At 44.6% G+C, this 13849-nt stretch overlaps 1 protein-coding gene across 1 annotated transcript in view; it reads right to left on the bottom strand.

Moving 5' to 3' along the window:
• The window catches only part of HECA (hdc homolog, cell cycle regulator), a 50531-nt gene extending 40765 nt beyond the window's left edge, over positions 1-9766 (bottom strand). The window contains exon 1 of the mRNA XM_042939960.1: positions 9250-9766. Within this exon, the coding sequence (XP_042795894.1) occupies positions 9250-9520 (271 nt within the window). The 5' untranslated portion in view covers positions 9521-9766. The remainder of the gene's footprint in view (positions 1-9249) is intronic.
• Between the last annotated feature and the right edge of the window lie 4083 nt (positions 9767-13849).

Below are 13849 nucleotides of genomic sequence, written 5' to 3'. Positions count from 1 at the left end.
CAGATTTAACCATCTGGCCCCATTCCCTTTCCAGCTTCCTGTCCTACTACCGCACCTCAAACCAGTCACAAACTCCTGGCAGCAATCTTTCCCATCTCCCTCTGCTTGAAACATCTTTCCTCTGCTTTCAGAACTACATGCTTCTCTTCCTCCAAGACTTGGTTCAAATGTCCCCTCCTCCGGGAAATAAATCATTTTCTCCACTGGGCCTCCACAGCACATTATCATGCTCCTAGTGTTTACAGGTCTCTGTCCCAGCTTCACCATTAGCCTGTAGGGATGTAGAATCTGAGGTCTTCAACTACAATTCATCATTAAACTTCCAGTCATAGAAGAGACAACAGGCACATAATAAATGTTTAGGAAATGGCCGAGTGCACAGATGAACAAAACAACCAACAAGCAAACAAAGCACACCAACTAATGAACCTTCTAGTTGTGGCCTGGAGAGAGGAGACATTAATATTAATGTCAGTAATATTAAGCCCTGGCTAATCCCCAAAGGACACCCTGAGCTCCTTACCTCCTTTCAGCTACTCTTAAACCCCACACATGTTCATTTCACTTCTCTGTATCTTCAAATACAATCCGCATCCTTAATCCACATTTTTACCACCTCAGAAGCTCCAGCTCTTTATTTCATAGTTGCCCTTGTGTAGTCCATGTAATAACCAACTTGCACTTGTTTCTATAAAGGCTCCCAAACAGACCATAAACCCTTTGGGCACAATTCTTTTGTCCTTGTAATCCGAGGGCCTCACATTGTCCTTGTGATCCCAGAGCCTAACACAGTGCCTGACAAATAGTACTCAATACATGAGACAAATAAATAAATGAAGAAAGGAAGATGTAACCATATTCACGTTTTGCTTGTTACTTTTTTTCCCTGTTTTGCTAAATCACCTGATTTTTCCACGTAAACTATAATAATCAGAAAGAGAAGATGAGGGAAGAAAATATCATTTATAATCGAATCAGTACTTGAATAAAAACCTGTATCGTACAAGTCTTTTGCTATATTAACATTCACAGACACTTCACCACCATCTTATTGTCTCTCAGTGTCTGTTCTCAATGCATAATAGTTTTGTTTTTTTTTTCTTAGAGAGACATAAGCAGGGGAGAGTGGCAGAAAGAAAGGGACAGAGACCGAGAGAGAATCTTAAGCAGGCTCACGCTCAGCACAGAGCCCAACAGAGGGGGCTGGATCCTGGGATCATGACCCGAGCTGAAATCAAGAGTCAGATGCTCAACCGACTGAGCCACCCAGGTGCCCCTGAATGCATAATACTTTAAAAAGTTTTCTAACTGAATAAAGTTGAACAAATCACAAAACATATAACGCTATTACTGCCAGTACCCATATCAGCCAGGCTCTGAGCCAAGATCTTTAATGCACTGTTTTTCTTAATCTTTATAAACACTCCAAAAGGTTGTATTTGGAAAATGGGAGTCTGAGAAAGGTTAGATGGCAAAGTCACTTAGCTGGTAAACTGGACCACCTACACTTGCACCCAGATCTGTTGAGACCACATGCTTTTTGACTAAAATTTTAAAAATTCTAGCCCTGGGGCACCTGGGTGGCTCAGTGGGTTACACATCTGACTCTTGATTTCGGCTAAGGTCAGGATCTCACGGTTTGTGAGTTTGAGCCCCACCCCAACCAGGATCCGTGCTGGTGGTACAGAGGCTGCTTGCGATTCTCTCTCCCTCTCTCTCTCTGCCCCTCCCATGCTCTCTATCTCTCTCTCAAAATAAATAAACTGTGAATGGATGAATGAATGAATGAATGAAATTCTAGGCCTTATTTCTTAAAATTAGAATAAATGATGTAGACAGAATTTCAAAAGCCTATCCCTTCATCTTCACTATTACCAACTGCTCAAATATCATTCACCATTATTAGATATCTTGTTGAATTCTTGTTAGCCACCAAATCACTAAAGAGCACAGAAGTCCCCAACCGAAACATATGCAGCCTTGGAAAGTCCCCTTAAGTGTGACAGCATCTGCTCCAGGCTCTTGATCCTACTGGGCCCTCTTACTGCTGAGAATTAGGCAGCAATTCTCCAGCATGCCGTTAAAACTACAAGAACTCAGGACGGTGAGGCTGTGGGGGAAGGGCACTCTGACCAGAGCAGGGTCAAATTCCCACAACTTTTCTATAGGACAATCTGTCAGCATACATTAATTTAAATATTTTTTTAAAAAGCATATCATTTGACACAGTAAGTCCACAGGGAAGAATGTATCCTAAGTAACTGGATAACTCCCACAGATGTATAAATAAAAACCTAAAGGTCAAACAATAGTAGAATGATCAAATTATCCAAGGTACGGACACATGATGGCATATTATACAGTCACTGAAACATTAAAATGGTGATGAACCTGTGTATTTACTACTCTGCTAAATTTCCACAAAATACTGCCTCTGTAAAAAGCTGGTTACAAAATAGATTATCCTCTTTTTTAAAAAATTATACATGTACTTTTGAAAATCTATAAGAGAAAATATTAAAAGTATACAAGTACAATGGTGATCTAAGTGGTAAGATTATGTGTTTGAATAGAAAGTCAAAGAACTTCGCCCCATCTTTATTTTTTTTAAGTCTATTTATTTGAGGGAGAGAGAGAGAAAGAAAGATTGAGCAGGTAAGGGAGGGGCAGGAAGAAGGAGAGAGAGAGAATCCCAAGCAGGCTCCACGCTGTCCACACAAAGCCCAATGCAGGGCTCAATCCCACGAAATGAACCATGAGATCACCTGAGCCAATACCAAAAGTCAGACACTTAACCAACTGAGCCACCCAGACACCCCATCCGCAGTGGCCATTTTATTCTCTTTCCACAGTGGCCATTTTATTACTGATAAAATAATGAAATAGCAAAATATTTTTAATTAAATCTATCCCTTAAAAATGCCAAAGAGCTCGTGAGCAAAATCAATCAGATTTTTTTTTTCCCTAGAGTTTTCCTTTTGATGCCTTCAAGTTTTTTAAATTGTTCATAGATAAGCGTGGAGTAAATTCAGAGGAGGATTAAGCTGCAAAAGACTTCCCAGTTTTATCTCCTGTTTTCAATTCTTTACAGAATGATACATATTCTTGGACTTGGATGACATTGAAGGTTCAGTTTTTAGAATTCAAGCTCAGGTCCTTTCAGAAGTAAATAAAGAAAAGATGGTACCCAAAACCTCCATTAACAGATCATAGAAGAGTTTTTACTCGCGGTGCCTGGGGTGGCTCAGTCATTAAGCGTCAGACTTCACCTCAGGTCATGATCTCACGGTTTGTGAGTTCTGTGAGTTCAAGCCCTGCATTGGGCTCTGTGCTGACAGCTCAGAGCCTGGAGCCTGCTTCAGAATCTGTGTCTTCCTCTCTCTGCCCTCCCTCCCTTGCTCACACTCTGTCTCTCTTTCTTTCTCTCTCTCAAAAATAAGTAAACATTAAAAAAAAATTTTTTTTTAAGTTCTTACTATAATATACAAAGTGCACAAGATGAATCTTTGATGGATGAGGCAATATTTTCTATCAATCCCCATTACAAAGGTGGATCTCAAAAGACAAGATCCAAAAGTAGCAGATTTTTTTTCATTTTTATTCACTTTTGAGAGACACAGCGTGTGCACAAGGGGGGAAGGGGCAAAGACAGAGGGAGACACAGAATCGGAGGCAGGCACCAGGCTCTGAGCTGTCAGCACAGAATCCGACGCAGGGCTCAAACTCATGAACTGTGAGATCACGACGTGAGCCAAAGTCAAACCCTTAACTGACTGAGCCACCCGGGTGCCCCAAGTAGCAGGTGTTTTTAAACACCTGACAAAATTAACTTCTAAATAAGAAAATGTCTTCCAAGATGATAATCGTACCCTACATACCTTAGGCCTGCAATAAATATTTCTTGATTTGAAAATAAACAGGGGGCGCCTGGGTGGCTCGGTCGGTTAAGCGTCTGACTTTGGCTCAGGTCATGATCTCACGGTTTGTGAGCTCGAGCCCCACGTCGGGCTCTGTACTGACAGCTCAGAGCCTGGAGCCTGTTTCAGGTTCTGTGTCTCCCTCTCTCTCTGCCCCTCCCCTGTTCATGCTCTGTCTCTCTCTGTCTCAAAAATAAATAAACATTAAAAAAAAAAAGAAAAGAAAATAAACAGCAGGCAAACACTCTTCATTTTTCTTCTGATGAATAGAGACAATTTAAATATAGTAAAAATTCAAGTAAACACCTAAAAAGAGAAACTACTTATAATAAACTACAAGCCTGAAGTTATACAAAATGTGTTCACTGACCTAAGTATGCAGAAAAACACAAATCTTGTTTATAGGGAACAGGTAGAGTTCCAAAAACCCACTTGTAAAGATGTATGAAATTCAGGGCACATTTCCCGCCAAAACCCTGTTACACTGGTAGTGAATTCCCGGCCTGATCCTAAAGGGTAGTGAGAACTATTTATCCCACGCCTGTGTTTTACGTGGATAGCACTAGTGGTGTATGGGAAGAAACAGGTAATGCTAGAGGAATAAAAAGGGCTCTTCGTCACTCGTCACTCGGAGAAGGCTCTCAGCTGAGTGCCTCTCCAGAGAGGCTCTCCAGCCAAGAGATAGATGCCACTCCCCAGGTCATACTGTCTCTTTCAGGAGACAGTCCAAGTCCTAAAGACCAGTCAGTGGAGGAAGCGGAGTTTAAAGGCCCTGCCCCCATGCCTCAAGGTAAGATAACTCTGCAGGGCATCCCAGCTCCAGAGTTCCCTGTTGTAACTGCAGGGCAGTTCAACTCCTTGCTTTACTCAATCCTGCTTCCCTCGCTGCCCAGCTAGAGCATTCCCAGTAAAACTCCTACACGTAAAATCTGTTTCAAAGACTGTTTCCAGAATCTAAGGCAAATAACTAACACTTAGTAAGCTCACATTATAAGTCAAGCACTGTGCATATACATACTTATATAGTATATAAGTTATATGTATGTAATATATGTGATCTTGCGGTATTATGGGTAGGTACTACAATCCCATTTTAAGTATGCAGAAACTGAGTCTCGGAGACGTCAAATGACTTGCCCAAGATTATATCTATGCCTTCCAAATGCACAGCCAATCAATATGTAAACAAACTCTCTTATACTTATACTGTAAGTGTTGCTGAATGGAATGGATTAAGGCAGATTCAGCTACTCAGAGGTTCTGGTGGCAGTCAGGAATGAGTGGCGTGGTGACCCATGGTCGTACATAAAACAGGAATTAATAAAAGGACTTAGGATCCAGGCCCATTGAAAACTACATACTATGATCAAGGGTCCATATATTTTAGGCCCTCAGCAAAAAAGCAGTGGCCTAATGGAACCAGAATTCCAAAATGAAACTACATCGTAATAATCTACCGCATGATTCCTAGATCCTAAAAATAATGATTGGCAAACCTAGTCCACCTACAATCAAAACGCTACAATATGTACACCGATGTTTACTATGTAGGAGGAGCATGGCACTTCATCTTTTACTCCAATTCCTGCAAGAAGCTTCCTAAGCCAGTATCTAGAAATGCACTAACAAACTTATGAGGGGTACGAAGTCTTTACAATTAATACTCATCTTACCCAAGACGCACAACTTCACCCAGTGCAACTTCTTCCCCTATAACCATTCCATAGCTTCCCGAGCTTTCCCTGACAGTCTTCTTTTATACATTAAGCAGCTATTTACACGTACTGACAAAGAGTGAACAACTAAGAACTAATATTACCATGCCCTGGTGGCCGTCCTGCCCAAGAACCACAAGACACAAAACAATTCTATCAACTCCAAACAAGTACAAACGACAACTACTGTTAACTTCATTAAATTTGCGTTTGCATTTGTAGATCACAACTGACTTGAACAATGAGAACGAACTGTTTAAAAGTTTAAGAGAATTCAGATCCAGCACATCCTCAAAATAATCACTTAATTTCTAATATTCATAACTGCAAAATCTAATGTCACAAGTTAAAAAAATCAAAATATACTTAGAAATACTATAATAGTGCAATCAATGTCATTCTAAAATTCAAAAATAATTGGGCCTTAGCAGCTGATTCTTGAGAGTTTGCATATCTGTTGCCCCTTCCTTTAAAACTCACCAGGGGCGCCTGGGTGGCGCAGTCGGTTAAGCGTCCGACTTCAGCCAGGTCACGATCTCGTGGTCCGTGAGTTCGAGCCCCGCGTCAGGCTCTGGGCTGATGGCTCGGAGCCTGGAGCCTGTTTCCGATTCTGTGTCTCCCTCTCTCTCTCTGCCCCTCCCCCATTCATGCTCTGTCTCTCTCTCTCCCAAAAATAAATAAAAAACGTTGGAAAAAAAAAAATAAAAAAATAAAAAAATAAAATAAAAAAAAACTCACCAATGCCACTTCTACCCCAACATTAGAAAGCATAGCTTTAAATGGCAAACACACACACACACACACACACACACACACACACACACGCATATTTGTAATTTCCTTATTTATCAATTTTGCACACAAGAGGCCTTAGCACCCATGTTGAGTTACCAACTGCAGTGACAAGTTCTTCAAATTAAAATGGATCATGGAGACTTCACACCATGGCACAACCAAATATGGAATCCTAAAATACAGCTTGCTGATCAAAGTCTGTGTCTTCTCTAACCCTGACAATGGCAATGTTTGGCCCAGTTCTTACCTTTTTCTCCATTCACCTCATAAAACAAGTTGCAAATCAGAAATACACAGTTCCACACAGATAGACACAAAAGTGCTAAATACACCTGAGTTTGACATTGCAGAGGAGAGTAATAATAGTGACACCATAACCAGCTTAAAGTTTACAGAGGAGGGGGTATCACCAGCCTAAGAAAAAGTATTTCCTCGCACAGCTGTAAAGTGGTTTAATCTTTTGGAGAAAAAGATAAACAGCTGGGAATGCAAGCTGGTGCAGGCACTCTGGAAACCAGTACGCAGGTTCCTCAAAAAAACTAAAAAAGGAACTACCCTACGACCCAGCAAATGCACTACTAGGTATTTATCCAAGGGATACAGGTGTGCTATTTCGAAGGGACACATGCACCCCCATGTTTATAGCAGCACTATCAACAATAGCCAAAGTATGGAAAGAGCCCAAATGTCCATCAATGGATGAATGGATAAAGAAGATGTGGTATATATATACAATGGAGTATTACTCGGCTATCAAAAAGAATGAAATCTTGCTATTTGCAACTACGTCGATGGAACTGGAGGGTATTATGCTAAGTGAAATTAGTCAGAGAAAGACAAATATCATATGACTTCACTCATATGAGAACTGTAAGAGACAAAACAGATGAGCATAAGGGAAGGGAAGCAAAAATAATATAAAATCAGGGCGGGGGACAAAACATAAGAGACTCTGAAATATGGAGAACAAACAGAGGATTAGTGGAGGGGTTGTGGGAGGGGGGATGGGCTAAATGGGTAAGGGGCACTAAGGAATCTACTCCTGAAATCACTGTTGCACTATATGCTAACTAATTTGGATGTAAATTAAAAAACAAATAAAGTTAAAAAAATTAATAAGTAAACAGCCATCGTGAAGCTTCATACAGACAAAAAATAAAAAGGTACACCAGAACTGGAATGAGAGCTCCATGAGGACTAGGATGTCCTCTCTTGATTACCACTGTACCCTTTCATACTTAACACAGTACTTGTAACACTGTGTTTAATATATTTTGAAGGAATGAATGATAGCTATCATCATTCATTGATCACTTTTCTTAAAAAACTTTACTAAGCATGTTAAAAGCTTAACAAGCCTTTAAAACAAGAACTGCAAACCAGAGAAGAAAGTAACACTCTGAGCCTCAGAATAACTCTATGGGGGGGCCAATGGAATATATACAATTTTTTTTTCAATTTTACAGGCGAGGAAATCAAGTGTCAGAAAGACTGACCTTCCCAAGAAGACAGAGCTCTAAAAGGCTAAACCACCAGTCTGCCTTCCTTCCCCTATGCCACATCAATACCAAAATGAAGTTCAGAGCTAGGAAAACAAAAGAACATGGATGGAGAAGACAGTCTGGCCAAAAATTGTATTATCAAACATTCAAAACTAGGCTGTCTGTTCCTGGAAAAAAAGAAAACTTTCCTACATCACTATTGTGGAGATACAGTCAGTGGGGCCTATGGTTCTGTTCTTAATTGGCTACACTTCAATCTCCTACGTTCAGAGCACTGTGGGGCTCTTCTGAGTGCAGGTGCCTCTTTAAAAAAGTGACTGATCTGCATGAAGAATGGCTTCAAAAGCTGAAAAGCTACAAGTTAAAAGTCAGAAATAAAGCTCCTAATATCCCTTCGTTAAAATATACCTCTATTCCCTTCCCTGAAAAACTGCCTGACCAGAGGAATTCAAAGAACTGTCCAAGTAAGAAAAAAGTGTTTAGCCGGCACCCGATAACGAAAATCGTGTCTCTCTAGTGACAACGGCAATCTGTCACATCTTCAGTATTCCCTAAGTGCCCTTCAAAAGGTGCATTAAGGTACTGCCTAAGAGCAGCAGGCTTCCTTCTAAAACCGTGAAACAGAATCATACAGACGATGATTTTTTTTTTTTTTTAACTCCGGTCTGAGAACGGAAGTCAAGTTCAGATTCTCTTCCTTCCTCAAGCGAGTAAGAGAATTAAAGAGCGCGCGCGCGCACAAGCACGCACACACACACGCCCTGTAGTAAAAATGTCTCGGGGCCTCTTCACCTGTGGCAGTCGCCGCAGCAAACCCCGATTTGCTGGGATTTGAGGCTCTTCCCCACGCGGGGAAAAGGGGGGTGGGTGAGGGGGGCACAGGGGAGCATGAACTGGTGCCTAAGTTTCCAAGCGGATCATTCTTTTCAACTTGGGCAGCTCTTTCCTTCCCCCCACCCCCCAACCCGCCGCTCCCCCACGGGCCGCAGCACACAGTCGGCTCCGCCAGAACCCGCAGGGCCCGAGGGGAGCACTGCCGCCGTCGCCGCCGAGCCCCGGGGCACCCCTCGGCGTCGGAGGCGCAGGCGGCCCCGGGTTCTCGGCCCGGGAGCGGTGCAGACCCCGGGCACGGGCCGCAGATCAGTCGTCGCCGCCGGGCGTGGGGACCGGGAAGGGACAGCCGCCGCGGGGCGGAGGGGCGGGGTGAGCACTTCCTGACTCTCGCATTGTCCACGCACCGCCCGCGCCGCCCCGGGCCCCGCCACCGCGCCTTCCCCGTCGGGGAGGAAGTTGGCGTTCGCCCCGCCAGCCCCGTCTTACCGTTCTTGGCGTCGCCCGCGGCAGCAGCCCCCGAGGCGGCCGCGGCGTTGGCGGCGCCAGTCCCCGCGCCTCCGGTGCCCGCCGCGCCCCCGGTGCCCGGCGCGCCCGCCGCCACCGCTCCGCAGCCGGCCGCCGCCGCCAGGCCCCCCCCGGCCGCCGCGCCCGCCGCGCCCGCCGCTGCCAGGGCCCCGGCTCCATTTTCCTGCTCGTCCCCGCTGCTGTTGGCGCGCTTGTTTTTGCGGCCGCCTTTGCTGCTTTTGGGGTTGGGCATCTCGCGAGCGTCCAGGTGCCCGGCGTCAAGGAAGGCGGCTCCCCGCCGCACGGCCGCTCCCGGCCCGCGCGGCGCCGGCTCCGGGAGGAAGAGAATGGAGGGCGCGGGCCGGCGGCTCCTTCGGCGCCCGTCTAGCCGCGCGGCCCGCGCCGCGCCATCCCGGCCGCCGCGCCCTCCCCGGCTTCCTGGAGCCGGCGCGCGGCCACCCGAGGCTCGCAGCCGCGCGAGCGCGGCGGGCTCGGGACCCGAGCGAGACGCTCCCGAGCCGGAGGGAAAAGGCGGGTCTCCGGCTTGTTTTGATTCGGCTTCGCTGACACGCTCTGGCCCCGCCCCCGCCCGTGACGACACTGGGGATTCGGCCTGGCCGCGCCCACCAGGTGACCTCAAGGCGGACCGGCCCGCCCGCGTGACGTCACGCCCCGCGCGAGCCGGCCACTTTCGAGTGACGTCATTCTGGCGCCCTCACCGCGGGCCTGCGAAGCTATTGGCCGTGCGCGAAGCCACCTTCCTGAAGTGGCCTCCTACACCAATCCGGTGGCATTTGGCGTAGTTATTCGGTGGCCTCCCGACCTTCATGTAATTGAGGCTTAGAACAATATGGTCCTGAAAAATAGGCGGGTGACTAGAAGAAGGGAAAACAAAGGATTTTGGATTAATAATCCATCAAAAGACCTTACCCTTCAAGAACAGTTTTAGGGTAATTACAGAAATAGGATCGAGGTCCCAGACAATGGGGATGAACAGCAGGGTCCCTGAATGAGAAGCCGGCACAGTGTAGTGATGAAAGTAATTCATACAAACAGGACCCACCATCCAGGGATAAAACTAAATGTTGCCTGTGACCACTAGGCAGGACCTGCTTGGGAGGAAACCCAATCCCTGTGGGCTGAGCTGTCCCAAAAGAGAGATAGCTGCGTTGGAAGCAGGCTAAGATTAAAACGTGACGCCTCTGAAGAGAGGCAGTGACCTGAGAGCAGGAGACCCCTGGGAAGAGTTCTACATGGTTTCTCTTTTCTGCAACTTTATTCTGCCTTTTCACAGACCAGCTCCTTCCCATATCTCAGGTTCCAGATCAAACACACTTCCTTCAGGATGTTATAGTAGAGCTCCTACCTTCCGGGAGGAGCTGTGAGAAGTATCACTGATAATTTTTCTCGTCCATCTCTCATTATGTTGACGACGTATACGTTTACTTGCTTCCTAGCTATCTCCTTCTCACTCTCTGGAAAGCTCCACAGGTAGTAGGTTTTATCCGTCTTGGGCACCTCAGGCAGAAGCTAGCATATATTTGTTGAATGTATCAATTAGGTTATTTTCCCCATGATCTATGGAAGAAAACTATTTTAGTTGACAATTTACAGTTTTCCCCTCCTCTAGTGTAAACTTTAATTAACCCAGCGCTTCAGTAAAGGCTCAGTGGCTGTGTTATAAAGCATAAAGGGACAGACAGGGATGTGCGGAGAACTCTCCCTCTCAGGCTCACCTAATGGAGAGATTCTGACTGGGAGCTCCCAGGTTCATAGGAGAGTCCATAGCAGAGCTTGGAGCTACAGGGAGGAGCACTGGATACTCAGGGGTAATTGCTGGTTGGACTTTTCAGTAGGAAAATGATGAACCTTTTAATTCCCCAATACATATGGATAGTTACATTAGATAAATAAATATTTTGTGCCTATATTTTCACATCTATTTCTCCCCCACCCTGACATCTTCTAAGCACTAGAGGAACAGAGATTGAGTCTATCTTTCTAGCTAACTCGGCAGAGTCTAGCCAAAAACCTGACCCACAGTAAGTGGTGAAGAAAATCTGTTGAGTGGAGGTTGCGTAATGAGCTTTTCTCTGGCTACATTTTTCTGAACCTTGAAGTCTCAACCTAAACCATCCATTCTCTAGGAAGTCTACTCTGACAGCCCAAAGTGAGATTCACCCCTAAGTGCTCCCTGTTACCTTCCCTACCAAAACGCCATGCACACACGTATTGAAGATGCCTGTTTACTTGTCTCTTGCCTGGGCCCCCACTGGACTACCAGCTATGTGATGGCAGAAACTGTGTCTTAGTTTCTGCCTCACTGAATCCTTGTTGCCTAGCTCAGTGCATGGTATAGAGTATGTATATGAGAAGTGCATGAATAAATGAATGGACAAATGTTTTGAAGGTATATGAAGCAGGATTTGGTCACCACTTGGCCCCGGGAAGTCAAACAATACTGAAAACTGGAGGAAATGCTGACGGTGTGTAATTAGAGACTTCAGGGGGAGAATGGAGGAGCTGGGGATGAAGATAATGAGGTAATGTGGCCTATTCAGATTTAGCTTAATTTCATTACTGAGATCCCTCACTAGAGGTAGCTGAGACGTCTCACCTTGCCTTGGGCCTTTCTTTCTTTTTCTTCTTTTTTTTTTTTTTTTGAGGGGTGAGAATGAAGAGGTTTTTTTTTAACATTTATTTATTATTGAGACACAGAGACAGAGTATGAGCATGGGAGGGGCAGAGAGAGAGGGAGACACAGAATCGGAAGCAGGTTCCAGGCTCTGAGCTGTTAGCACAGAGCCCCACACGGGGCTCGAACTCACGGACCGCGAGATCATAACCTGAGCCGAAGCCGGACGCTCAACAACTGAGCCACCCAGGCGGCCCGAGAATGAAGAAATTTTATATTAGAATACCAGAAAATGGAGATAACTATTTTCTTGAATAAGCACATTGCTGTCATGCCATAGTGGATCAGAGTAAGTATGCCTGTACCCTGCAGACAGATGTTCATTCCAGCTGCCTCCCACCTCTAGATGAGACTTAAGAATTGGAAGCTTTCCCACAAAAAATGTCATAATTAACTCAAAGCACACAGCCATCCAACCAGGTGCTTTTCTTATTCATTGTGTGAGCCACCTCCTCCTCATTCAAACTAAAACAAAATCAAAAGGAGGAAGGAGAAGCTGGGCCACTTCTTCCATTCTTAACCATGCTCATCTGTTTTTAGCCTTAGTCAAATTTGATGCAGAGGCAACAGTAAAGGACTCCATTTCCTACTTCCAAACAACATGTGGGATTTCCTTGGAATCCTAGCCCTTTATCTTTCCCTTTTTACATGATTTTTGAAGAAGAGAGAAAGGGAGAAAGCCTGTCCAAAGAGCAAAAGATGGATGGTGGGTGACCCAGAGCCCTCCCCTCAGATGCTTCCAGAAGAAAATGTGAAGAGTTCTAGGAAACCATGGAAGCCTCTATGCTCTGTACATCCACACTTGGCTTCTGTTTAATTTCCATGATCAACCCATGTGTTCTGAAGTAAACTTTGAAAAAAAGTATACCTCTACCCAAGGTTTCCTTCCCCCAAACTTTATCACCCACTCCAAACCACATCTTTGCAAAATTGAATAAAACACAGCAACAATCCAGGTCATCAGAGGTAAACAATCGATAGCCTTGAGAAAAGGGACAAACTAATCTTCAGGACTGGATCAGAATAAATGGTCATTGTTTCAGTGTTCTTGTTCTGTTTGCGTTTTTGCTTGACCTGTGTGCCTGTCTTCTGAATTCTTGGGGTCAACTAAGTCCTTTGGGCTAGAATTGGGCTGATCTGCTTAAGTCACTTCAAGTAAATATACCTTGAACAATGCCTATTATCTCTATGGACCAGGGTTTTTTGTTTTTGTTTTTGTTTTTGTTTTTGTTTTGTTTTTTTCTAGAAATAGCCTCTCCTATGCCCAGAGGTTTACTTTGAGGAATAGTAATAGTTGTGATTACCAAGACTTTTAACAAAATGCAATACTAATGCAAATAATGACATGAATTATTAAATGCCATAGATCTGCTCTCCTATTAAACTGTTCCCAATTATCAATATTAACATTTTTCTCAAATGTGTATCCTCATAATCTGTTTCCAGGCCTTTATTTTGACTTTTACATTATTTCCATAACCTACAAAAGCAGTCATATAAAAGAAGAGAATTATCTCAGTGCCCCCTGAACTTGCTACCTACCACAGCCTCGGTGCCTTCTTTGCTCATACTGTTGTTCCAACTCAGCATCAACACTGTCATGAACCCCAATAACCTAAATAGGACTCTCCTTTCAAGAGACACACCCATAATCTTTCCCAGGACAGACATCCCTGGACTCCTACCATTCAAGACTCGTTTGCTTCCCACCTCTGTGCGCTCACCACCTGGCTTCCAAACTGTGGCTCATAGTCTCTTTGCAGGCTATGAGATCAGTTTGGAGGGTTCCTACCAGCATGTTTTGAAAACTGAAACAGAAGAGAAAATATGAATGCATTGCATATAGATATTAAGTATTGTTTTGTAAAACATACATACTATCTTTGT

The sequence above is a fragment of the Panthera leo genome, chromosome B2 (assembly GCF_018350215.1).
Source record: "Panthera leo isolate Ple1 chromosome B2, P.leo_Ple1_pat1.1, whole genome shotgun sequence".
NCBI lineage: Eukaryota > Metazoa > Chordata > Mammalia > Carnivora > Felidae > Panthera > Panthera leo.
This window is presented reverse-complemented; position numbering and strand designations above follow the sequence as displayed.